This window comes from Alligator mississippiensis, chromosome 12 (assembly GCF_030867095.1).
Source record: "Alligator mississippiensis isolate rAllMis1 chromosome 12, rAllMis1, whole genome shotgun sequence".
In the NCBI taxonomy this organism is placed as follows: Eukaryota; Metazoa; Chordata; order Crocodylia; family Alligatoridae; genus Alligator; species Alligator mississippiensis.
The window spans coordinates 63,123,036-63,149,921 of NC_081835.1; the positions used below are offsets into that span (position 1 = coordinate 63,123,036).

The following is a 26,886-nucleotide window of genomic DNA, read 5'->3' on the forward strand; positions in this document are numbered from 1 at the left end:
TAGTCTAGTGGTGATTCAGCCATGTTGAGAGCCATTGATGGCTATTTCAAGTCTGAGCTCATGTTCTCGGAAAGAACAAGGTGGAAATGGATGAGAGGGGATGTTTAAAAATACCAACGCTGTAGCATCACCTGCTTTGGGTTGCACTAGAAACACAGTCCAGGTCCTCGGCTAATGAGGTCAGTGGGGCTGCAGCCATATTTGCAATCTGGGGACCTGACCTTTTGTCTTCTTTAATCTACATTAGAGGTATATATTCTTCTTTATGCTACATTAGAGGTATATATTCACAGACTTTTCCCTTCAACTTATAGTGGCCCCAGTTTATGGCTTCAAGGGTCTGGTGACTTGGCTTGCAATCAGTTAATTAGTTGTACCTTGCTAATCAGTTGTGCCTCTTCCTGTAATTTCTGGAGTCACATAATGGGAGCGACTTTTTCTGATGCTTTTTGCAGAATTTGTTCAACAAGTTTCAGATGAGGTGGCAATAGTAAATTTGCTTTACTCGAGGGAGTAGGTCCCATAGGGCTCACTGGAAGCATCTTTGGGTGGAAAATGAGCAGGAACTCACCACCAGGAAGGCAAGGGTTGATGCAAGGTCAGATGGTGGCATTTGGTCATTCTCCAGAAGGCTGCGTCCTGCTGGGGCGTGGGACTTCATCACGCTTGCTTTACTCCTGGCTGTACTATTTCTACGGAAGTCAGTGGGGCTGCTGGAGGGTGTCCAGTTTAGTTAGCCTTTCCTGGAAGGCAGCTTATGAGGTCACCTTCTCAGTCTCTCCCTAAAGGAACAGGCTTGGCTGCTCTGGAAGTAATGCCCAAACCCCATGGACCATGGTAGGAACAGGCTTGAGCACCTCGTTCTTCTGAGTCCTACCTGGTAACCTGAGAACAAGTGTAATCCAAAATCCCAGGGGCCAGGCACCCTGCTGCTTTGTGGAGCTGTTTACAAGCAGGTGTGAACCTTAGTGTCTGGATCAGAAAGCATCTGGCACAGCCACCGCGGGCCTGAAAGCTTTCCCAGAGGATGGTCTTCAGCTAGTGTCTGGACTCTACATCGTGTGACAAAAAGCGCGTGGAGGTCCGCGCTGTGAAATCATTCCCTCCCACTCCAGCTGAGTCGGACCCCGATCCCACAAAAGCACCTTGAGCAACTCCATTCCTTCTTCTCCGCACCGGAGCAGCATGAGTGGAGTTGTTGCCTTTTCCTTGTGTTGCACCTGAGACTTCGAGTCAGTCTTAACACAGGTAGAAGGTAGAGACTTGGAGCCAGGGCGGGCGTCCGCATTCAATGCTGCAGACTCATCACAGCTGCTCTGTTCACTGCCCTTTCCAATCTTATCTCCTGGAGTTCATTTTCCTTATCCCTTGAGTCTGCCCTGCCTTTGAGCCATCTGTCCTCAAAGGGCGAGATGCTCTGCTGGTAGAGATCAGCAGAACACGGCTCGCTTTAATGGACCTGCATGGAAACGCACTCACTGAGGTTCATAAAAGTCCATAATCCAGCACGGTTGCACCTCCCCTGGCTTATTGTGCATTGCCTTCAGGACACACACGTGCACATACATATGCACATACTTGTAAGCCATTTAGAAACAAACCACTTTGACAATCCAAGGGCTGAATAACATAATCGGGAAAGCAATTAGCAAGTTTTAAACGGGCATCGTTTGTAAATTAACTTGCTTTTTCCAGTCCTGAAGGTGCCTTGACCCTAGTTTTATTCATGTTCATAGAAGTCCTGACTGGTAACTTTGTATGTACGTGAGTGGAATGTGAAATTTATAGAGCATAAAAGTATTTAAGCAGGTAGTGGCCTCGGGGCACGGTTACCCTGCGCCGGCGAACGTCTGGTCAGGATGGAGCATTTCCGTAGCTGAGCAACATCCGGGGCAGGCACAGGGTTTTGGAGGCTTACATCAGGGCTGGAGAGTGGATGAGCCTGCATTTACGTAGAGGACCCTGGTTCTTCCCGGAGAAGAGCAGGCCTTTGTGAAGGGTTAGAAATGAGAGAGGAAAGGCGATGAGCAGATAAGATTGATGTCGGCAGGTGTGGCACCGAAAGAGCCCGCCAACCTCAGAGGGGCGAAGGCTGAACCTCCAGCATTGAGTGGTGAGCACCTTGTTCCTAATAGTGCCCGCTGAGGTCCAGAGCAGCGCTTTATTCTTGCTGGGGTGCTCAGCGCCCCACGGCTGTGTTCACCAGTGCTCCTGGGAGCAGGCGTTCAAAGCACGGGTGCCTGAATCCTCCGTTTACTTCTTGCTCTCTTGCCAAGTGTAAACACAAGGCAGTTTTCTTGCTTGGGAAGTGTGGGCTTTCCACCTCCCCTGTGCAACTTACTGGGCTGCAGCTGCCTCCCGGTTAACGATTGACTCCGGTCCTGCTGACTTCCCCAGCCCCTTTTGGAGGTGGGAAGAGTTCAGAGGTGAGCAGGTGCACGCCGCTGAGGCTGGAGGCAGGAAGTCGGTGGCCTGGCACTTGTGAAGGGCAATGGGCTGTTCAGCAGGGCTCTGCTCCCGAGCCACGAGTTTCATCCAGTGGTGCCTTTTCAGAGGAACCCGGGCAAAAAAAAAGACCCAAGGAAGCTGAACACCTCCTCTGAATGCAATGCTTGGGATGCAGGGGACTGGAGCACGACCACGGAGCATGCCAGCAGAAGGGCCCGGTCTGGCTCTTAGTCCCATAAGGATTGCTTGCTTGAATAAGGGCTACATGTATAAATCTCCCGTTCCGTGTTCAATGCTGAAGGCTACAATCTGCCCTTGTCAACCTGGACTAACTCCACTAAATCCAGAGCAGGTCCATTGGAGCTTCTGGTCTCGAAGCCAAGTTTGCCTTGATCTATGTCCCACAAAACAAATGGGCTCTTTTTCTGATGTAAAAGCAGGGAGGTTTTGGATGGATATTATCAGTACCGCTGGCAGGACCGCTTTGCCTGATGGCGTGAGACTCATCTGATGGGTTATTTTGTCACCCTTGACCATGATGCCAACCCTGTGTAGCCCTCATATTTGGGGTATCGCTTCTAGCTGGTATGGCCTTGACTCTGCAGAATACCCAGAGGCTCAGGAAAGGACAGGTTGGGCCCGTTGCTGTCATTTATTATACACCTTGTGATAGCTCTTAGTAGCCCCAGGCACAGACCAGGACCCACTTGCTAGATGCCGTATAGACACCGAACACAGAGATGGTCCCTTTCCGAACAACGTTATACCAGCCACAGGGACAGCAGTGCTGTGGTTCCAGTGTGATGTTTGTTGGTTAAGCTTTGCATTTCTTTTAACCCGTCAGATTTTTTGCACATGCCGGTAGATCATTAGCACATGCATTACTCTTAATTCCAGCGATTAGGGCTTTGTTCGGTGCATGGTGTCAAAGATATCCCCTAGGAAAGCCGGCTTAATGTGAGACACTTCTCTGCCATGTAGGAGCCGGATCAGCTTCCCAGGGAAGCCTTGTGTTGCAAAGGACTCTGCTCCCCTGTTATCACACCTGGGTTGGGGGGGGGGGGGGGAGGGGGCTCTTTCAGGTATTAGCGGCTTTGGGCATCAGGGGCTGAACTCTGTGGGCCGCCATCTCCATTTGGCAATGCTGAGGTTACACCTGGCAATCTGGCCCAGAGCATGGAAGATAGTGCAGAAAACAAAGGCTTCCTCCAATGCCCAGGAAAGGCCAACAGGTATCTGACTGTTGACTGGAAGGGACTTTGAATCATTCTGAGAGTTTTGTGCTTCCTGTGTAGGTAGAGAGCAGAGTGAAGAATGTGGAGCTTGCTCATTTATAGCGTGCTGATTCAGATCGGGACAAACCTTGCTTATCTAGCCTGGTTTTCCTCTTTTCAGAGACATCCAGTTTTAGAGGCAAGGGAAATCCTGAGCAGATAGCCCCCCCTCTGCTCACTGAGAAGAGATGCTACGTGCTTGCAAAGGCCTTCTTCCTCACTCCTCTCAGCCAAAGTATGATGTATACAGAATAGGGGCTAGGAAGGTTTTTTTCCCTGAGTTTCTGTGGCATTGATTGGAGAACTCCCCGTAGCCTGGTATGATGTGAATGTGGGATCTGTGCATCCTCTGTTGACCATCGCCAGCTCCAAAAATCCAAGGATGGCTTAAAATGCTTGCTCACTTGGTTTGCTCTTCACTTCTAGGCTTCAAAGATGTGGAAGTAAAGTGCTGGCTAGTGCTATTCCCAACTGGCTATCTGGATTAGATATGAGGGGCGCGAGTGTCTCTACTGGGGTAGCTGAAGTGGTATAATCCCACTAGTGTGGATACAGTTTGCCCTGCATACAGGTGTCCGTGCCAGTGGGGAAGGGAATAAGCTAGGCTGTTAAAGACACGCCGAGACTAGTATAGCTGTGTCCACACTAGGAATGGTGCTGGTATAACTCTTGATGCACTGATCGCTGCTCAGCTGGCATCACTGCAGAGGCACATGAACTGGGAGCACAGCAAGCCAAAGGAAACGGGGAGGAAGCTGATACTTCCATGTGTCACTGGGACACATAACCTGGTTGGACCTTGCTTACTGACACCCCAGGACACGCACGATATCTGGAGAAGTACTGGCTGGAGCCAGCAATGGAAGTGCTGTCCTGCAGGCTGCAAATATATGCACCAATGAGCTGCCCTAGATTTGCATCTGCAGAGCCTTAGTGATGCCAGACTGCAGCAGCTTGGCTTGCAGTGCAGGGGGTGGACTGCTGGACCCATCCCCTACCGTGGGATGCTAGCTTTTGGCAGAACCAGGCTTTAAGTCTGCTCTGCTTGGAGCAGCTGTGTCACAGTGGCACTCAGAGAGACCTATCTGTCTTTTGTGGGGTATGTGCATAGATGCCCATGAGCAGGATGCCAAAGGCACTTGATGGCAGGCTAATTCCACCCATGCTGGGATGGGGGCTGCCAGGCCAGCTCTCGGACCTGCTCCCTGCAATGGCAGCAGTGGCTTGTGAAGAACTCCACCTTCTCCCCTGGCCTCCATCACCTACGGTCAGTCCACTCCTTAGCTAGCTACCCATCTTGACTAGGAGGCAGAGATCCTGAGTGGGTAGGAAGCCAGAGCTCCTACTTTCCTTGGGCATTTCCCTTGCCTGCTTCACTGAGGCATGAGTCACAAGGGTGCACCCCTGTCCAAAGCACTGTGGACGGGACACCCTACGAGTCTTGTACTTAGCCTCCCAGTGTCCAGCTTTCAGTGGGAGGATCTCGGCTACACACCGACTTTATGAAAATGGGGGACTTCTCCCTAGCTTGCTTCTGTGGCTGTTGGCTAAAGACAAGTGAGACTCTGGGGTGTCCAAACCCCAAGCCCTCCAGTCTTGGTCTTGCACGTAGGATATCTGCCAATGGATTTGGAAGTATCCAAAGCCCCAGGGGTGCAGGATAGTTGTCAGTTGTAGCACCAGATACAGTGCTTGAATGATTGAGTTTTGCTTAAGCGAGAGGATTCGGAACTGATTTGGCTGATTTGATCAGGAATATGAAACATTTTGCCCCCGAAACAACAAGTGTCATGATGCATTACGTTCATCACAGCGCTGCGTAAGCCTGGAGGTGCTCCCCAAGGCCAAAGGCAGAGACTCGCTGCAGTACAACTGGTTTCTAGTGCTGGAAACAGGACCCTGCTGCCTGGTCCCTCTGCATTTATGGCTGGCATCTCCCTGGCGCGAGCTCAGGGTGATGAAGGAGCAGTGTTTAGGATCTGTCTGTTGTAGCAGAGACGCTGCAACGTGGCGCAACTTCAAATACCGGTTTTTCTTCCTGTCCCAAGTCACTGCAGTGCTGCTCTCACATGGCCCAGTTGCATTAAATTGTTTCCAGGCCAGCACTCTTATTATGCCAGTTGTTTTGGCTTTGGTTTTAATGAGAACCAAAAGTAACCAGAGTCTCCTTCAACTCAGTATGACTAATCACGGTCCCAATTCAGCAAGGAAGATGAGCACCCGCCTCGCTTTTTGAAGTTGCTGGGATGATTCCTGCTCCTCTGTTTGGGCACAAGACCAGGTACCTTGCTGAGTTATCAGAACAAGGTGCTCTTTAGGTGTTAAGCCTAATGAGAGACGCATACTGCAAGCTGCGGCCTTTCTCCCCCACATGAGAGCCAACACCTTGTTTTAGGTGTTATCCCTGATGTTAAGCCTGTCCGGCTGCCTGGAGTGAATGCTGGGAAAGCCAGTTAAACAGTTAATGTTTAGGCATTTGCTGAAAGCCCTCACAAATTTCCAGCAAAGAGGGGACTTGAATTTTAATGGAAAACTTTCACGCTCAGTCAAGTTGCAAATATTTATTTGCACATAAATCAATTCCTCTTTAACAAGTTTTCCTCCTAATTCCCTTCCTAAAACCTCTGGGATGTTTAGCAATGTTTGCGTGTGAAGTGGGTTTGTAAGGTTTAATGATGCCATAACTGCACCCTTATTTAAAAAAAAGTGTGGCATGTTACAGGTAAACAGGAGTCTGACACCAGGCGGGGAGGTCATGGCGCTGGAGAGAAGTGCTGTGATTTATGGTGCCACGCTGCCAGGCTGGAGTGGAGGAGAGAATCGGGGAGGAAAGCAGCTGGCAAGGGCTCGGGTGTTGTACCCATCTGTCCCTTGGGACCTGATCCAAAGTCACTAACATTTAAGTTGGTAGAAAAGCTCTTCTTGAGGTCCTCTGGCCATGGAGTGGGACCTTCTGTCTCTTCAAGCTCAGCAGCTTTGCTGGGCCATAGGGACCTCAAAGCTGGGTAGACGGGGACATTTTCCTCCAATGCTGAACTAAAAATTGCCTTTTAAAGTCACCCTGGTGCAGAGCAGCATCGTTGCAGCTTGCTGTTTTGTGAATGGAGACGCGGGTCTGAGAGCTGCAGGCTGGTGTGCAGATGCCACAAGCCCTTACTCAAGCGAGAAGCCTGTTTCGTTTGTATGGGGTCGCTGCCAGCCTTAAATCCACAGCATGAGCAAGGCTTGCCATGCTGAGCCTTGTTCTGTGCTGTCCTTCTGGCTAGCTTTATCCCCCCAGCTCTCTCTCAGAGGTACCGGAGGGTGGATCCTTCTTTCTCTGACCCCACACTTGTGGCTTCTGAATTGCCGCTGTGGTCCTCCTCGCTACATCTCCATCCTACAAGCTCCAGAATGGTTGGCTTAGTGCTTTTGACTGTGTTTCTGGGGTGTGCCGTGACCCTAAGAGCAAAAGGCCACGGCGTCATCCATCAAGTCCCTCGCAGGCTGCAATATGGCACTCCTTGTGTCCACCCAAGACGGTCCCCAGGACGGGTAACAAAAGGAGCCTTCGGCATTCGCACTGTTCACTTTGTCAAAGTCCCGTGCGTTTCCCACCGTGACAGCCGGAGCGAAAGGGGTCGTGCTGGTCATGTCTCTCTTAATGTCTCCAACACCTTGCAAGACCGCGAGGCAGATTCCTTTACGGCGGCATCTAGTGCTTGCTGCGCTGAGCCACTGGACTGGGAACACGGACCATGACCGCTGCCCAGCCCTGCCCTCTGCGTGGTTGCAGGTGGGCGGGTTGGTACTCGGTCGTGTTGTACACAAAGTAGTAGATGGGTAACGGTTCACCGGGTCCGTTTTCCATGCCAGAGGAATCAGCCCATTCCTCAGGTCCGTTTTCCACGGCAGATAAATCTGACCTTCCCAACCGAGAAGCTCAGAAACCAGTTTAATAGCTTCTCCGGCTGTGCCAGAAAGATCTCGTCCTGCCCCGAAGAACCGCTCGGTCCCGCTGCCCCATCCTAAACTCTTCTGTCCTCTTGCGGCCTGAACCCTTGGGGGAGAAACCTGTTAGTTTGGTTGGGTGGAGAGGAAAAGGACCGTGACAGTTGCTGGATGGGGTGGATGACCCTGCGCAGGAATGACGCTGGAGGAAAGAGAAGAGGGAGCAGGGCGAGAAAACCCTCTCTCCGGCCCCTGGCTGCTATTAAAATGTTAGACACAGGCCTCCGAGTCAAAAGGCAGGGCGACAGACGGCCCCTTCACGGTGCCTGCTGTTCCTAATAAAAGGTGGGTTTCTAAGGAGCGCTGCGGAAGAATGTGGGATAGCCGCCGGAGGGCAGAGACTTCCCTATTGTCTGGTCTCAGTCAATAAGGCTTCATGTTGACACAGGGATTTTTGCAGGCAAAAGGTGTAGAAGCCACAGTCTTCCCCCCGCACTTACTGTTTCCTTGGTTAAACAGGACAACAACCAACATATCACGCCCGGAGGAAACCGTCGTCTATTTGAATGTATTTATAATCGCTCCAACATTGTTCAGCGAGGGAGGGTTTTGTTGCCAAATAACTATTTTAAGGGCTTTTTTTTCCTTTGCTCTTAAAAAATACAGCTTCCCCCTAGGCTTGTGGGAAGAGAGAAGTTTGACCCATGTCTTCCTCTTGCATTCTTGCTCTCTGTTTCTCTCTCTTATTTCTGCAGCTCATTTCACTTCCCCAGACAAGTGCTGGCACTTTCACAAGCAGCCTGTGACTTAGCACAGGTCGCACCAGCTCGCAGCGGGCCCTGTGCTTTGCGGGCACGTATGTGCTTTTGAAAATGCCACCGTCGTTCTTTTTATCAATCGGGGCCGAATGTAGGTTGCTTAAGCTCTCGGTGACTGCTCAGATCTCTATTTGGGGTTGTGTGTTTTAGAGGTCAAGTGTGTTCTGCGTGGGACTTTGTCGTATATGGAGATCAGACAGTTTAAACGTTCACCCAAAATGTAGGTGGAGTGAATGTGGAAAAAGCAAAGAAACGAATGGGGTGCCCGTTCCCCTGGTGACACGGTGGTGCTGCCAGCGCTGAAGCTCGTGCCGCGGTTCTTTGGCTCGGCTGGCACGAGGATCCTCCTAGGTCCAAGCCGAGCAGAGGCACCTTCTCACTTGGCTCTCCTGGGGCGATGGCTGCCGGTTGCTTAATTCTCAGAGAAGTGTGAACTTTGCAAGTGGCGTTGAATGATGATAACATAGGTCATGAAAAGCCACAGCACGTACGGCCCAGCGAGACGGAAATTTCCAAGATTAATGATTTCTAGAGCTGGCGGAGAAAGAAGTAAAAGCATCACTGGGATGGTTCTGAAAATGTTTGCCTGCCCTATCCAAATTTCAGCATTGCTTTTTGGGGGGTTTTTTGTTTTTGTTTTTTAATGTGCAATATTTAAGACATGGGGTATCCAGGTTGTGGCCGTATTGGTCTAGAGGCAAAGGGCATCCGAACTTGTGGTAGAAATGGTATCTTTTATTAGACCAACTAAAGAAATGTTTTTGCAAAACTCGAGTTGGTGTAACAAAAGATATCATCTCTGCCACGAGTGCTGATACATTTAGTGCAAAAATTCTTATACTGTACTAACGTTGGGGGGCACGAATGGCCAGTGAGAAGTTGTGCTGAAAGCCAACGCTTGAACAATGTGCAATGCTCTTGGTTTCTCATGTTGCACTTTGCCTGGGAAGCCATATGGCCAGCTTGTGGGGGTCAAGTTCTTGAGTGATATATTAAAGTTAGACCATGTGTAATCGAGTTATCAGCCTGATCCTGTAACCTCTGACCACCCAAGCTGGCCTTAGTCATATAATTAACATTAACGGGGACAACTTGGCTGACTATTAGGCCCTCACTCTTCCCAAATGAACCCGCTGAGGGGTCTACGCCCCTGCTCTTTGGGCAGGCCAAGCCAGGGGATCAATTAAAGTCAATCCAGGACCCCGCATTAAGTCCAGACTGGTTTTTTTTCGGAGAGGAGATTGCATCACTAGCGTGTTTACATCCGATGTTGCCAAAAGCGTTTTGTTTCGGATGCGCTGAGAGTGAAGGATCCCTGATTAAATTAATTTAATCTTCCATTAAACACTGCCAGAGCATTCCTTAGGCTTGAGGGTTTTCTTGCAACATGGGTAAAGTGCAAATAAGGTAGGAAAATACTTGATGAAGAGAGATGGTGTCTTTATCGGCAACAGCCCATTTATACTGGCAGAGGATGTGATAGAAAATCGTCGGGGAAAAAAAGCAGTAGCGCACACTCTTGTGGGTGGGAATTCAGTGGTTTTTCTCTTGGCCTCTTCATTAGTCAGTCCACATTTGTATTGTGAATGAATCCCCAGGACTCATCATCCCATTGAAAGAAAATTACTTCCAGGTAGTCATTTAACATCATTGATGAATAGCTGGGACACTTTGCTTGGTAATTGGATTATATTGTTTTTCATTACAATGGGAACTTTGATTCCAAAACTATCCTGGCTAATGTCTGCCTACAAAATGACCCGAGACTTTTTTTTTTTCCCCACCCCCTCTTCTTCTGCAAGGAAGAACAGCAGCCCTCATCTCCTCCTGTTTCCTTCCTTGTAAACATGTGTGGGTCTGGGAATTGCTTTTGGTTGCTTTCAGATACAAGTCTGTCCTAAATCTCAATTAGGCGGCGCGGGCTAGGTAAGACAAACTTCAAAGCCTGCAGAGTGCAATTTGGCTTTTAATTAAAAGAAAGACTGCAGATGCTGCTGCCTGCTTTCTAGAAACCTCTGTCACTCATAACTTGCTGTTTAGCCAACCTCTGTCATTACTTCTTTTTTTTTTTAAACCTAGCGGGCATCCTGGAGTGTTTAATAAACTCCGGCACAGGTGGGAATTTAAAGCAAAAGGGACGGGTTCAATTTAGCGTGGTTGTTCAGCACCCGCGGTTCCCACGTTGTTGTTTGCTTTGAATTTTCTCTCCCCGCCGGGGGCGGTGAGATTCAGCAGTTCGAAGAGGCAGAGGTGGCGAAGGCATGCCCGCAGGAGGAAATCCTGCCAGGGAGCCCCTGGAGCCCGGGGCTGCAAGGAGCAAATCTGTGCCTCTGGGTTTTGGAGCCGGGGTGCCCCAAGCCCGGAGCCGGTTCCTTCGTCCTAGCTGCAAGGAGAAACAAAGGAGAAACGTATCTGCGGAGTGGGTGCTGGGCAGGACAAAGTGCCGTGGTTTTGTGTTGTTTCCTGCTTTTGTTTTCCTTTTGTAAATGGATGTGCAAGGGGCTCGGCCCGCGGCCCCCGAGAGAGCAGTGCTCCAGGGAGCCACGGACGTGGTCTTTCAGACTTCCTCCAGGCCCAGGCCTGTGTGCCTCAAACCTTGTGCCCCAGGGCCCCTCTCCAAATGGAGATTAGGAAAGACCGTTTCGGAGCAATATCGCCCCGGACCAGGGCTGTGCAAACCACTGCCCCCCCCCCATCAGCGGGTGACAGCCTGTAGCTGATCGCCTGTAGCTAGCTGGTTGGGATTTGAACCCGTGACCGAGGAGTGACAGGCCCTGCGTCCTGTTATCCTTTGATACCTTGTCCCCGGCTATTCTTCTTTACACACTTTATTTCTTTAAGGATTTGTTGAAAGGCTTGAATGTGCATAAGGCTGTCCAGGATTATCCAGCACCACTGAATTGGCTTCTAACTCTTGACCCATCTCTTCTGACACCTTTCTTCCTCCCCCTTCTCCCCTCTCCCTTGCCTCTTGCTATCCTGGGAACCTGCAGCAATGATTGTTCAGTTTTTTAACGGATGCGTAAGCCAGAAACCACCGTGAAAACTGCAGGTGAAGTTTCAAAGTAACCCAATCCTAAGCCTGCCGTGTCATCCTCATTATTAGCAAGGGCTTATGTTTCCCCCGAAGAGAGCTGGGCTTGAACAGAAGCCGTGTGGTTTGTTTAAAGAGCCAGGTGTTTGTGCGACGCCTCTCCGGTCTCACCGTGCTTGTGCGACGCCTCTCCCTGCCCGCCCCAGCGGTCCCCTTCCCGGCCCGACCCTGGCGTTTGGAGGGTGCTCTTTTGTGCTCGCCAGCAGCCGGAGGGAGGGGGAATGGAAAAGGGAGCGAGGTTTGAAACTAGTGCTTTGTCTGCCCCGCGCGTTCACAGAGTCTCCCGCCAGCACGATGCAGCCAGCAGATGGGCAGGGGTCTGCCGAGGGCTCTCGGGGAGCGCCGGTCGCTCTGGGCTCGGTGCAGCTCGGACCCATCTAGAGGTGCGTGGTCTGTGCGGAGCAGGCGTTGGCGCGAGGCGTTCTGCCGTTCCCCAACCCCGCAGCCTCGCCGGATCCCGACCGCTGCCAAGTGCCCTGGAGGCTTGGTTGGAAAAGCCTCTGATTTCAGTGCAAAACCTCTCTCAGGAGAAACTCAGAGCAATGCATGAGACCCTTCACCCCCTCAGCTGTTTTCAGAGACACAAATGTCAGAGGCTGGAAAGAGGGAGGCTTTGCTCACACCACCCCCACGTGCTGCACTAGACTGTCCCTTTAGCTCGAGGTAGGAGGACGAGGAGGCAGTCTGCACGAGGGTTTCCCACTGGCCTGCCCTCACCAGAGGCGTTTGTAGGAGGGTTGGGTCTAGAGCTCCCCATCCCCAGCAAGACAAGCCCTGATGGGGCAGAGGTATGACACTATCTCTGCCTCGAGGATATTACAGCCTCAATGGACAAGGAAGAGGAAGGGCAGATGAGCATGAGCAGCCTGGAGAGAGTGTCAGAGCTGCTGAGTCCTTGCCCAGTGCCTTTGCTGTCTTTGGTCCCCTGGGTCCTGGGGACCCCTGCATGGTGGGTGAGGATAATCCAGCAGCGATCCCTAGAAAGCATCCTCATCGGAGCCTGGCTGGGGCAGGGAGGGTTGGAAACCCGCGGCTGTCCCAGAAGGGCTGAGGGAAGGCAGCATGCCAAAGCTGTCCTTCCTTTCCACTGGCAGGCAGTGCCTGGATCAGCGGGGGCCTGGTTTGCACACCCAGACTTGGAAAGCAGGCCCAAAAAGGATGCATCAGGCTAAAGGGGAGACAGAGAGATGATGTCCCCCTGCCTGACCTGCTCTTGCTCTTTGCTTTTCCACTGGGACCTATTTTCTCCTTTGGCTCCTAGCAGCGGGAAGGGCTGAGCTAGCATCCCTTGCTCTGGCTGCAGTGCCTCTGGCTGCCACCTCCGTTTCCAGGTTGCAGTTAAGCTGATGGGAGGCTTCCAAGATCAGCTCCGCTGACGCACGGATGCTAAGCTGTTACGTAGGCGGCGATCGCAGGTGTAGCCCCTGACGGCACTCCTCGCAGGAATTGGAGGTGACCGCCGGGGCGGGTGCATGCCCTGCAAGGGCCCTTGCTGTGCTGCTGGGCATGTCTCACAGACAAATGGCGTTTTCTCCCTCCGTGACCAGCAGATGAGCCAGGACACCAAATGGAGCAGGAGAAAGCCACCCTGCCTCTCTGGCCCCCAGAGGAGCTTCCCTGTATCATTGGCACTTTGTTTGCATCGAGGAGCCTCCGTCCGAGATCGGTGCCCACGTAACATGCAGTCCCGTAGCAGAACAGCCTAGGGTTTATTCAACCTGGGAGGCACCCGGCTTGGTTCCTGTCCCCGTGCCCCCAGCAAGAGGACTCGACAGCCACAAAGCCAGCAGCATAACTGAACAGATAACTCCGCTCTGCCGGTGCTTTGTAGTAAGAACCACAGCCAGTTTCTAGGAATGACTTGGGCCAGACAGCTGTTTTATCTATGTCAAGCAGCATTTGCAAGTTGACTGGTCTAGTTCCTGTTCAGAGGCGTAGTAAGGACAGTTATTCTTGCAATTGGAGTGCTAAGAGACTTAAATGACCTGGTTTGCATGGATGCCTGCCCTGCTGCCTTCCACTGGTTGGAAGGACGAGGAATCCAGGGGGTGATGGAGCCAGCATGCCGCGTACGCCGATCCGGCTCTGCAGCTCCAGGCTGGCCAGTTGCATTGGTCGCTTTGTCTTGTGGCTGGATTTGCACTGGCCACTTTGTCCAAATCTGCCTGGATTTGCTTGGGGAGGTGTCATTGCCTGGTTTACGGATGCGTTTCAGACGGGACACGGCTCTTTCCATGCTGGCTGGGTAGAAGCAGAGCTCCCAGCTTGCAGGTGCGTGATTTCTGACGTGTCTCCCATGTGAGACAACGCTGAGAGAGCCAGCAGAGGAAGCGATGGAAACCATGACAAGGATGCCCAGATGCTGCTTTGACCGTGATTTATTTTCAGGGCACCCTGAGGCTCTCCCACTAGAGGGGTCCTCCATGGGAAAAGCTGGCTGAGGATTGAGAGCTGCATGTTGAAATGGCTGAGGACTGAGAGCTCGATGCAGCCAGAGATGTCCCCTTCGCACAGCACGGTTGACATTGGAGACCTCCTCTCTTGCGAATGCAGAGGCTGGGGGACCTGCCATAGGTCCAGCCCTCCACGGCATGGACTTGTCCCCGCCATCCCTTGGAAATGGAGGACCCAGCTCCTGCATCCTAAAGTTTTGATGCATTCCTAGAGCAGATGATAGTGCTGCTTTTATTACGTGGCGAGTACGTCTGGCTGCAGACTTTGAACCCAGGCGCTTGGTGTAGACGGATCAATCATTAAGCCGCATAAGATGGTGACCGGGGACCTTTTTCTACCAGAGCACCTGGAGTGCAGGAGGCCTCGTGATCTCCGTGGAGGGCACCTGTAATCCATGGGGCTTCAGGGAACTTGGAAGCAGGCAGCTGAGGAGCAGGAGGGGCTGGCAGCTTGTGGCAGATGCCAGCTGCGGAGCAGAGTCCTGTCACCTGCAGACACCTGGGAGTGTTTACTGGGAAACTCCCGGCCCCACTAATTAATTCAGAGGCAGGCCCTAATTAGAGACATGACCCTTCCTTTCTCTGCTTTCCCACGGTGCTTTCACCTTGGGGAAAACAAACAGGGCAGTTTATGTTTCCCGCAGATGAGGGTTAGGAAGAGGTTACGCCAGCGATGGTGTCGGAGATAAGCAGGTCCCTGGAAACCTGGCAGGGGGAGGCACCTGCCTTCCCACCCCCTGGCTCTCCTTGCCCCTTGCCACGCTGAAGGCCCCTGGATGAGAGCGGGGGTACGTCCGCGCCTGCAGCTTGCACAGACCTTCCTGGCTTAGCTTTGCACCACCAGTTGCAGGGGCCACTCGGCATAGCTGCAGCAATCCAGAGCTCAGCGCAGCTGTGCTGCCCAGCCTTTTCATTTATTTATTTATTTATTTTAAATTTTCCAAGTCAGATCAGCCAAATCAGTGCCAAATCCATGCGAGTCATTCAATCACCAGATGTGGCCCTGCTACCGGCAAGCATCCTCCACCCCTGTCTGGGACTTCAGATACTGCCAGGTCCTTTGGCGGGCATCCTATGTTCAGGCCCAAGCCCAGAGACTTGGGGTTCGGATGCCCCCGAGGTTTGCTTGCTCTCTGCTGCGTGGCCGCAGGAGCAAGCTAGGGAGGAGTCTCCCATTTCCATAAAGTCGGCGTGTAGCCGAGCTCCTCCCGTTGGAAGTGAAAGTGGGAGGTAAACTATGCATTACCTCAGTCAAGGTGCTATCCCTTGCCACATTCATGGTTTTCCCCTGCCAGTAGGAAAACCACCTTGGTGGTCATGGTATTTCCCTGGCAGGCGCTGCCCAGCTGAGAAGCATGGTACGTAACCAAGGGGTTAGCACGTGCTGAGCTCCCTGCTGCTGTGGCTGTGCTTCCCTCAGTCCCCGAGCTGGCCTGGGTATGCCTCCACCAGCTGCAATGTAGACATACCAGCTTCTGCTGCCGTGCAGCCGCTGGAGCACCCAGGATGAAAGAAGGCTAGTTTGCTGCTGCTTTGACTGCTGGTTTGAGCTCATGCCCAGGACGTGGAGCTCATGCCCAGGACGTGGATGCTTCCCATGCATCCAGCTCCCAGAGTGAGAGTTTGCCATCTGAGCCCACTTCAGCCCATGGGGCGATTCCTGGAGACACTTAGTGGAGGCAGCAGTGCCCAGCTTGTCTCAGGATCGGGTGCTGAGTGAGGGGCAGGGACAGGACACTGGGGTCTTCACCAGACAACCAAAGGGAAGCATCTCGTGCTAGGAAGGCTGGTGGTTTTGTGGGTCTCTGCTGCAGTGATGCTGGCAGATGCAGGCTGGAGGGGGGGGATTTAGCAAGCCCCTTGCTGATGGCACTGCACACACCTGCCCCTCTGCCCGGACCCCTGCCAGCAGCAGTGGGAAGGCAAGGAGTCCCACCATGGAGGGTGCACGTTGCTGGGGGCTGCTGCTGGCTCTCACCATGTGCTGGGCATTTCTCAGCAGCCTGCTCTGGGTTTCCTCTCCCACCATCTCTGTTTTGGGGCCGGGGGCTGGGAGCAGAGGAGGGTGGTGGGTTGTCATCTGTCCCTGCAGTGGCAGATGGCAGCTTAGCACCAAAAGGAAAACAGCAATACTCTGAATTAGCCGGGGGGGAAAGGTCACAGAAACATCTGCCTGAAGATGCTTTCAGTGGCTGCATTTCTATAGAGGCAGAGCGCGCGGGGGACAAAACCTGTTGCTGGCCGGGTGGGGGAAAGCCCGGCACAGGGGAAATATTGAAAACGGGAAACAAAGAGAAAGGCGCTGTTTGTCGAACAACAGACACGGAAGAGACTTTGGCAGCCGGCCGCTCTGGGCCCCGGGGGCTGAGCTCGGCTCTCCCCTGTCGCTCCCCTGTCTTGTGACTGACTTGCCGTCATTCTCACTGAAACCGGGCTGGGGCCGCGCTGACACCTGATGTAGGGAACTGCAAGTCATTTAGCTCCAGCGGAGTTGTGCCTGCTGTCCCCTGGTTTGCCCAGGGCCCCTTTTGCAATTGCTTTGTGTGTATATATTCTGCACACAGCTGGCGCCCGTGTGTGTGTGTGTGTGTGCATACACGCGTGTCACGGCACCCAAGCAGTTCCCCATCGGTGCACAAGAGATTCCACACAATTTTATGGGCAGTGGGTATAGGAGTGGCCTGCCGCAAGCTTTCAGTGTTGTTTGAGGTCTGCCCAAGCCTGGGGTAGATGCAGCCAGCGAGAGGGTGCAAGCTGCAGAGCATACACCATCCGACACAGGCCAGGAGGGGCAGAGCATGAAATAGGAGTCTGGAGACCAGGGGTTTCTGCCCCCGTGCCCCCCTGAACAAGTCTCTTCCCCTTTCCACATTAAGAGGGCAGTCGTGGTACCCTGCTCCCCAAAGCACGTGGAGATGTGCGGATACGTTGCTGCACGGATGCCACACGTTACCAGTTCCACCCCCTTCCTTAACGTGGAAAACTGTGTCTAGAAAATGTGGCAGGAGCGTGGCCTAAAGGAAGGATAAGGGACAATCCTACTTGTCCCTGCACCCTGTCGTGGGACTTGAACCCTCAGCCTTCTTGTGACCTTGCTGAACGCCAAGAGGAAGCCAGAGCCAGGCGGTCAGCCAGCGTTCATCTGTACCACGCCACCACCACGTGCCCGCTGACACCCACGGAGGACCCGGCGTAGCATCAGTGTGTCTGCGTGGGCTGGGAGATGGTTGTCTTAGCTGAGTTCCTTTAGGTCTTATCCTAGCTTCAATCGGTCCCACACGATAGCATCAGTTTTATTGGGGTTGGATCGGTTTGAAGACAGCTTCTTAAATATGATGGGGATTTTAGGGGCACTCTTATCACCCTGTCCCCCGCCTCCACGGGATGTCAGCTGGGCTTCTTCCTCCTTTCCCAAAGCCTCCCTGGGTCTAGGCTGCTACCAGAAGGGGCGGCTCTTGGGTTGCCCTTGCTTGCTGCACGCTTGAAGTTGAACTATTTGACGCCTCTTTGCGAGGTTAATGAGTAAATGGAAACGTTTTGCAGCAGCCGGCTTGATTGAATGGGTGGGGAGGAGAGAGCCTTGGTATTTTTAGCCGTTCCTGTTTGATCTGAGAGCAGGACACATCACCAGTGATGTGTTGATGAGCTTCCCGGTGAAGCTCCGAGCTCCTAGAATTGGCAATGACCCTGCAGTCGTTTCAGCGAGGAGCCAGGGGCTGGGGAAGTGCTGGGCTGGTTCAGTCCTTCGCCCGTGATTTGTTTTCCAGTGCTTGAGAGCTAATGCGTAACCTGGACTCACTTAGCTCCTATGTGGCTGAGGGTAGTGCCAGGAGAGTGGGGGCAGGAAAGGCACGTCACAGAGCAGCGGGGCTGGCAGGGAGCTCCAGCGGTCACATCTCGTCCACCCCCTGCCTGAGGCAGGATCAGCCCTGTGCAAACCGTCCCTAACCACCTAAGACAACCCTCAACCCCAACACTGCACAGACCTAGCACCCGAACCTGCCGCAGGGGACCCACGCAGCCAGTGCCGTGCTTCACTAAAATGTCAATGTACGCTCGAGAGGTCCCAGGTAGAGGGCCGTGCCCGCTGCTATGGAGGAAGGCGAAACCCCCTGACCACGGGGTAAAATTCCTTCCTGCCCCCAGATACGGCCTGACCCTGAGCAGAGGGGCAAGACCCTCTAGGCTGCAACCTCCAGCTTTGCTCCTAGCAGGAGAATTGGCACACCCCAGGCCCTAGCCTTAGCTCTACCCAATAGCCAGTGCCCTGGGGAGGATTAAAAACACCCTGACATGTATGGCAGAAACATGAGGGGGAGCAGCATGAAAGCCCAGAAGCATGAAAAATACCCATGGTATTAAATAGGCGTAGCTACACCTACATCATATCCCTGCCCAACGTCATCTTGAACACCTCCAGCGATGGAGAGTCCACAGCTTCCCTAGGCATCTATTCCACTGCCTCGCTAGTCTCACGCTGAAGAAGTTTTTCCGAGTATCCAATCTAAACGTACTTTGCTGCAACTTGAAGCCATTGATCTCCATCCTCCTCTCTGTGGCAAGAGAGTAAAAGGTGCTTTCCCCGCTCTTTGTGGCAGCCCTTCAAGTATTTGAAGGCTGCTGTCATGTCCCCTCTGAGGCATCTAGCTCCTTCAGCCTCTCCTTGTAATACTTGCCTTCCAAGCCCTTGATCATCTTTATTGCCTGCCTGTGGGCTCTCTAACTTCCCCATGTCTTTTTTAAAACGTGGAGCCCAGAACATCAAAGTAGGTCTCCGGGTTGGCTCCGGTGCTTGTTTTTTGTCACCGGGCACTGCACGCTCCTCTCCCCGAGGTGCTGCAACATAACAGGGGCAGGGCTGCCAGTGCAGCCCCTGGAAGCAAACCGTGCCACTGTCCGTGTACATGCGGTCTAATTTGTCTTTTGGCGTTGGAGCTGCGAGGTTGCACTTGAGCCACTTTTTGAGTTTTCCGCTAGAAGAGCAAGGACTAGCAATGGGACTCTGTGTAATGCAGGCTGAGATGCTCGGCTCCTCCCGGACTAGCAAGAACTGGCGCTGGAGGGAAGACACCAGGCTCTGGGTGAAATCCCGAGCACCCGGCCTGTAGTTCCAGTTCGCTGCAGCGTTCCTCCCTTCTGTTTTTAAGATCTGGCCCTGCAAATGCTTACACACGTGAGCCATGTCACTCGGTTGCACAGATTGGGGCTTGCAGCCTGCAGAACCTGGTGGCTTTCGGTGACAAAGTGACTTGCTTGTAAGGGGCCGTGAAATACTGCTGGGTGGAGGCTGCTGCAGCCTGCACTCGGGACCCTCTGCAAGTGTGGGGAAACCAGGCACGGGGGTCCGAGTCGCTCCGGATTCCCAGCGAGCCAGGGAAAACTCTGCCCCACTTACTCCGTGGCTTGTGGAAGAAATCGGCTTAATTTGAGAGCGGTTTTATTACCAGACCCGAGACGTTTTCCCCTGGACAGCAGATGGGAATGGCATCAGCTTGCCTCCAGTCTTGAGAGAGAGACGCACTGAGATTCTCTTTTTCTTCCCCTGAATTGGTTTTGATTGTTCAGATTCAGCAGTTGCAGGGAATTAGGCCATTATCCTGCAATTGGATCTGGGCAGATGGGTCTTGTGTGGAGCCCTGAATGGGTCTAAGTCGGTGTAACGTGAACCTGGGCCGTTGCATTGATTTCAGCAGGAACAATGCCAGGCAGGTTTTGTTTGGTTGGGTTTTGCTAAAAACTGGCTTTACTGGTATTTTTTATCCCCTCTCTGTCTGTGCCTGGAAGTACCTGCTGCAACAAGAAAGAAATCCAGGATGCTCCCACCATCAGGACTTTCTTGTCGTGCCTCTTCCCTTGCACCCATTCCCTCTTTCAAAACTGAGCTTCACACACTGGCCAAGGAGGTAAATGCTTTGCTGAAACAGGTGTTCAGTGCTGAATCGCGGGCCAGAATGCCTCTGATTGCTGCAAATGAGCTTTAAAAAAACCTGAGAGCAACATAAATGTTTCCACCAAACTTCCAAAATGAAAGCCCAAATCCGGCAACTCAAACCCCACTGGGAAGCGTTTGCAAGTGCTAGGGGGCCCAAAAGTGAGTCTGGCAATAAATGGGTTGTGACGGTGGTTTTATTGTCTTCAGTGTAGAAAAACGCTGGGGTAAAAACCAAGAGTGTGAAAACCCACAGGGTTTTAAAACTTCCTGTAGCGTCAAACCTTCCCGCACTGCTAATGATGTGCAGTATTGGTAGTGATCTCAGCCGAGACATGTATTGGCTGAGAATAAGCTGCGTACACTTTAGAGACCCTCGAGCATCTCCACGGTATTAGTTTCCGTAGAGGTTTAGGACCAACGGGGACCCTTCTAGTTTGCCCTCCTGCCTGTCACCGGCCACTGGATTGCATCAGGTGGCTCCTGTATCAAGCCCCAAACTGCTGATGGAGCCAGAGCCGCTTCTTTAGAAGCACAGCAAAACTTGAGCTGAGGTCTGCCGATGACAGGCTCTCTCGCGCCCCTAGGTATGCTAATTAACACCCCCGCTTTCAAAACCCCGTGACATTTCTGGCCTGAATTTGTCTGGCCCCGGCTTCTTGAAATGCTGCTAATGACAATCGAAACTGGAAATGGTCCGAAAGCTAATTGCGTGGGTGGGCTCTTCTCCTAGGGGTTTTCCTGTAAGCCTTATTAAAAACCCCGACCCGGCCCCACCACGCACGGCGCAGAATCCCAGTTGCAGAATTACCGGGCACCAGCAAGACCAAAATCCCTCCTGATGCAGTTAACCCCGGGACTAAGTTGAGTGCCAAGGGGAGGGCGGCTGGCGGTAGCAGGAAGCTAGTTTCCAAGATGACTCTTAGGATGAATTGGTCGCTGCAATTCAGTTCATCCCTAGCTACAAAATCCTCCACCCCCCTGCCAGCCCCAATGAGGCGCCGCGGGAGTCGTGCACATGAAGGCACCGCTAGGCGAGCCGGAGACTGTTTCACAGCATTTTCCTAGCGACAGTCTATTTTCTTTTCTCCCCCCGCCCCCCCCCCTCATTTTCCTCCCTCTCTCTCTTTCATACGCAGCGCATCGGGGTTTTTGTCTCTCCCTGGCCAGGCTGAATGCAGCCGAGACTCCTCGACACTTGTTGCAAGCAACTGCGAAAGCTCGGAGGATTGTTTAAAAAAAAAAAAAAAAAGAAAGAAACAGGGGTGGTTGCGGTGGGGGGGAGGAAAAATGGTGGTTTTTTAACAGATGACTGCACACTTTAGCAGTTTACACTCGGCGTGCCTCCGCCGGCCCTCTGGGATGGAGAGGAGGGGAGCGCGGCACAAAGGCCTCTCTCATCAGAACAGCAGGCTTCAAACCCAGCCTGTTTGAATTCCCCAGCGCGGGGATGCAGTGCAGCCACCCAGAAGTCCACTTCTCTCGCCGTTCCCCGAGCTGCGCCCCCCCTGCCCACCCCAGGCAGCCCTGGCAGTTTATTGGCCGGCGGGGCACGCAGCAGCTGCCGTCCCCTCATTAAGATGCACACCTGCTCTGCACAGCCCTTTGTGTGTCCAGCAGATGCCCTGATTTATTATTATACACATTTTCTTTTTCATTTGGCCGGGATAATGCCATCTCATTAACTCAAAATGTCTCCGAATCCTGACAAATTCTCACACAAGCCCCAACAATGCCAGCAGAATTGGGTTAAAAAAGGAGGGGGGACGGCGGGATGCAAGCTCTCAATGTGTTCCTGCCTCTCTCTGCTGTTCGAGTGGCTCCCGGGCCCCTGGGTTTTCAAGCGGCCCCGAGTCGCTGGAGGAGTCGTCGTCTCGGCCGGAGTTTCTGAAACTTTTGGGCTGCTTCTGATCTGACCGGGACTCTAGTGCCGTGTCGTGACAAGGCTTCGTGGAGCGGTCCTGTATTCGGGAGGGGAAGGTGGTTCAGCTCAGGGTGCTTCTAAGGGCCTGATCCTCCATCCTCCAGCAAACGGGAGGCTCCTGGCAGCTCGGAGCTGCTCAGTGTGCCTGTCGGTGACAATTTAGCTTGTGCACAGTAGCACCCAGAAATCCCACTCGTCCCTAAGGGAGCTTGTAAGTCAGGCAGGACACAACAGGGGAGCAAACCTGGCCAGAGAAGGATGCTGGGGGTGCCCAGGAACAGGGTAGAGGAAAGCAGAGGTGCCCGCCTGCCCCCTTGCCCAGCCAGTTGTCCGAGCTCTGGACCAGGGTGAGCGGGCGACAGCGACTGGCCGCCCACCCTGTGAAATCAAACCCTTTCCCCAGGGCTTGTGTCTTTATGGCATGCCTTTGACTGCTGCTGAATAACCTGATGCAGGACAGACCTTGGAGGTGGAACTGGACAGCAGGGGCCAGGCGCAGCCCCGGATAGCACGTTGTTCCCCCTTCTCTTTTGGGATGTGGGACGATGGGGTGCAGGGAGGCTCTTGGAAGCACTTTCGGGGTGGGGACAAGAGGCAGACCCCAGCCCCACAGGCAGCATGGACTGTAGCCACCCCCTTGGCTCCTCGGAGAGGCTGTTTCTTCCGTGGCATGCGTTAACCCGTGGCACCAAGGGGGTCTGGGGACTGCAGAGCCGTACCCACATTTGCTTAGGGCACAGTCTTGCCCCCATTCCTCAGCCCTGTATGGCATCCTGGGGGGGGTTGAGGGGTCTGCGTAGCATGAGGGACTAAGCTGCATGGCCCTTGTCTCGTTCTTGCTCCAGGGCCCCCCACCATTCCCCCCCTCGCCCCCTCCCTTCCCAGTGCTACGGCAGTAAATGCTCTCCATGAGCAGCACGTTCCCCTTTCCCAGCACCTGGCTTGTTTTTTCAGCAGCCAGTTGGCTCGGACCTTTTGGCTTCTGGTAACAGATGGCCGAGCCAGTGGCCATTTCATGGGTCTTTTTCTTTTCTTTTTAAAGGCCGTTGAGCAGAGATAAGGATCAGGCTTGTGTGTTTGGGAGGCAGGGCCCTCCCCTGGTGCAGAGAATAACTTTGGGAAGGGCTTATCTACAAGGAGGATCTGGGCAGCTGTTTAGAAAGCCAGGGATGTCTGAGGAAGCGTATCCTCGCCACACCTGTTACCCAGAGATTTGTGTACTGGAGGGAGAGACAGGTCTGACTGGCTTCTACTGGGCCACGGGATGCTGCGGAGGGTAGGATAATGGCTGGCCCCTTACAGAGCCAGAGCATTTCTGAGGCGGGGGCTTTTGCAGCCCTCCTTGGCCCTGTTCCACCAAAACGCCTGAGCGCACGCAGCGCTGGGATGCTAGGCTGGGTCCTGTCGTCGTAGCTGGCATTACTCAGGCAGGCACTGCCCCATGCACGGTCAGAGTGCTCGGTTTGCCAGAAAGCACCACAGCCCCGATGAAGCGGTCCCTTCCCATCCCCTCTCTAGCTGCAAGTGGCCGCAGCCTTTGGACAACAGTGGGACTGGCCCTGAAAGCCTAGGTGGGCATTTTGAGAGCAGGCATCTTCAGAAGAGCCTCATAATTCAGGGAAGGGCAGGGACTCAGTCTGCCCCAAACAGGGCCCTGGGAGCACTGTGCCAACCTTGCTGGGGTCGTACAACTAGTTGCAAACTGGATTGTTCAAAGCTTGTCAGCCCAGTGGGCAGAGCATTGAGCTGGGTCTCAGGACTTTTAAGGACTTTTAAAACTTTGGGAAATCCCGCTCGTGCAAACAGACACGCAGTTGCAGTGCGTGAAAGGGCTAATATCGTGGTGTGTACATGGACCCCTGGGTCCTATAAGCCCTCGGCCACTGACCTGGGTGGATGTGACCTTGGGAAACCCCGTGCCTCCATTCCCCCGTCTGCAGTGCCCCTGAGCTCCTTTGAGATCTGCTGATGAAAAGCACAGAGCCAGCGCAAGGTGCTGTCTCCCTGCAGGTCCCCGCATGGTCCCTGGGTGGGGCGGGTTAGCGCCTGCTTTTGAATCCTTGCCTCCTCTCTTAGGGTGAAATTCAGCCCCGTGCAGAGGAGCTGGCACGAGGCTCAGAGCAGGGCTTATGTAGCACGTTTTGCTGCCTCTGCACAGGGAGGGATCTTGCTTGGAGGGGAGCACATCTCACACCTAGATATCAGCTGTGTCAGTGCCTGGCGGGTCTGGCTCGCAGGCTGGCATTCACAGTTTCCCCCTAAGAAACAGCCCCTGACAGCTCGGATATTGATTGGGGGCAGGGCAAGGGGCTGGAGTTCATCCTGCCTTCCCCGTTCTCCCTGCTCGGGTGGTTTGGGAAGGGCAGTTCTCACTGATCCCAGGCTTTTATCTACTTGGCTGCACTTTGGCGAGGCGGGGTGGAAGGCCTTCTTCCCTGCTTTGCAGTCCGGGTGATTTATGGCATGCCTGCACTCTGGAAAATGCTGGGGACAGGTGGCAACGGACCGAGTGGGGTCAGCACAGCGGAGCTGGGAAAGATTCCTGCAAAGCCGGAGGCCTCCTGGAGAGCTGGCAGCTCTGTAGGCTGCAGGCCCTGATTCTCCTTAACGCAGGGCACAGGGGACATCTGAGATGCCCAGAGAGAGATGTGATGGGGGAGAAAGGAACTGTGACCACGCATGCAGAGCTCATCCGGAGAGAAGGCAGCTGGGTGCTGCAGGCGAGGGCTGGAGCAGGAGGGGCTCCAAAGCCTTGTCACTAGATAGCAAGATGGGAGGTGGGAACCTCTAGACAGAGCTCACCACTTCCCCCTTCCTGTCTCCTGCATCACCGGCATGCATTCAGTCCCCTCGAGGCTGCAGCTGGGCCTGTCTGGGTGTCCGGCTGCAGGAAAATAGCACCTTGTCCTTTGGAGCTGGTGCAGGCTGCGCCGTGCCCGAGCACTGCAGAGTGCTTCCTGGGCATTTGCTAGCCCTGCAGATCCCACATCCACTGCTACAGGCTGGAGATGCCCCTCTGTGGTCACAGGTCCAGCTGTGACTTCACTTTTTGTACCCTGGCAGTTACCAGGGAACGTGCCCAGGGCTGGGTACTTCTAGCACCTGCCTGCACAGCCTGGACCACCCTTGGCTCTTAGGGTATCTGGCCCATCCAAGAGCTCCCCCATTGCCTTATCCCCAGAGAATTTGGGGATGAGAAGTGTGCCCTTGCTGTCTCTGAGGGTCACGGGTGGCTCTGACTCGCTGTCCTTTGCTCTCCCCAGATGTAACGTCGCCCACGTGGGCGAGCGGTGCCAGCTGCCCAACCCCTGCCTCAGCTCCCCCTGCAAGAACGCCGGGACCTGCCACCCCGTCGTGCGTGGCAGCACCGCGGACTACACCTGCACGTGCCGGCTGGGCTTCACCGACAGCCTGTGCCTGACACCCGAGGAGAACGCCTGTCTCAACAACCCCTGCCGCAACGGGGGCACCTGCGACCTTCTCACCCTCACCGAATACAAGTGCCGCTGCCCGCCCGGATGGTCAGGTAGGGCCAGGAGACAGCAGAGCCCGGGGGAGCTGGGTTAGAGCCCAGCACAGAGCAGGGCATCTTCAGTGCCAAGCCACCCTCGACACAGAGACTGGGGGCTGTGGGTTTGGCGCAGCCCCTGTCTTGCTTGCTAAGAAGACTCTCCTCGCAGCCTGGAGGCCACTACTTAATCAAGGGTGATGGGGCCTGGCAGAGAGATGCTGGGCACTGCCCCTGCATCTCACTGACTGAGGGCACTGCTCCCAGACCTAAATCTCCTCCCTGCCCTGGAGTTGCAGGCTGTGGTACAGGCAACAAGGGCTGCAGCTGCTGTCTCGCATGCCTTGCATGGATGTTGTAGGTCCTAGTTAGTGTGTGGGCTTGTCCGTCATCTGTGCAAGGTGCCAGGGCTGCCTGCTGCGGCTGGGGTGCTGCCTGAGCAGGGATGAATGAATGCAAGAGGTCTCGGTTGATGGTGGATTCTAGCGGGGATGCGGTGACAGGGCCCCGGAGTTGCAGCTGTCTGGGGTTCCTCAGTGCAGAAGGCCTTGAGAAGGGCCGTTCCCATGCCCGTCTTCTCTGCTCGCCCCCAGGTAAGACCTGCCAGCAGGCTGACCCCTGCGCCTCCAACCCCTGCGCCAATGGTGGGCAGTGCGTCCCCTTCGAGGCCCACTACATCTGCAAGTGCACGGCTGGCTTCCACGGGGCCAACTGCAAGCAGGACGTGAACGAGTGCAGCCTCTCGACTCCCGTCTGCAAGAACGGCGGCATCTGCACCAATGAGGTCGGGACCTACCAGTGCTCCTGTAAGCCTGCCTACACCGGCCAGAACTGCGAGCTCCTCTACGTGCCCTGCAACCCCTCGCCCTGCCAGAATGGTGGCACCTGCCGCCAGACCGGCGACACCACCTACGACTGCACCTGCCTCCCAGGTACGTGCCTGCTCGCTCGGATGGGCCATGGGTCACCAGCTCTGGGCTGGGCAGTGCCCTGCCACTGACTCATCGAGAGACCTTGGCGAGTCCTTGAGGGTTGGGCTCTGGTTTCACAAGGGTAGCTGAGAAGCTAAATCCTGTTAGAAATCTGCCACTTCGTGTGTCTCTGCCTCAGGTCCCCCTTTGAAAGGAGGGAACTCAGCCCTTCCCTGCCTCGCAGGGTTGTTCTGCAGAGACATACATAGGAGGATGCAGGTGCCAGACGCCCGTGTTGGAGCAGGGAAGCTGGCTCGGTGCTCTTGGCTGAGCAGCTGGATCACACCTGCATCGGCCCCTTCTGCGTGAGCAGGGACAGGAGGGGATAGCTGCCCCAGAGGCAGGAGTTTTGGGGCTCCAGGCTTTGAAGAAAAGGCTGCAGAAGGAGGGGGTCTTGGAGGAGAAGGAAGGGAAGGGACCGAGCGGGAAGAATTCATCCTTGTTTACTGGAGCCAAGCCCCACTGCAGTGCCACGAGGTCCCCTGGAGCCGGGCCAGGGGCTGAGCTGGCCCATCCATGTCCCTAACCTCAGGGGGA

The 26,886-nt window shown here is 54.2% G+C and overlaps 1 protein-coding gene across 1 annotated transcript in view; it reads left to right on the plus strand.

Annotated features, from left to right (window-relative positions):
- Nucleotides 1-26,886, plus strand: part of NOTCH1 (notch receptor 1) — a 63,944-nt gene that overhangs the window by 6,534 nt on the left and 30,524 nt on the right. The window contains exons 3-4 of the mRNA XM_006278547.4: nucleotides 25,134-25,396; nucleotides 25,972-26,310. Of these exons, the coding sequence (XP_006278609.4) occupies nucleotides 25,134-25,396; nucleotides 25,972-26,310 (602 nt within the window). The remainder of the gene's footprint in view (nucleotides 1-25,133; nucleotides 25,397-25,971; nucleotides 26,311-26,886) is intronic.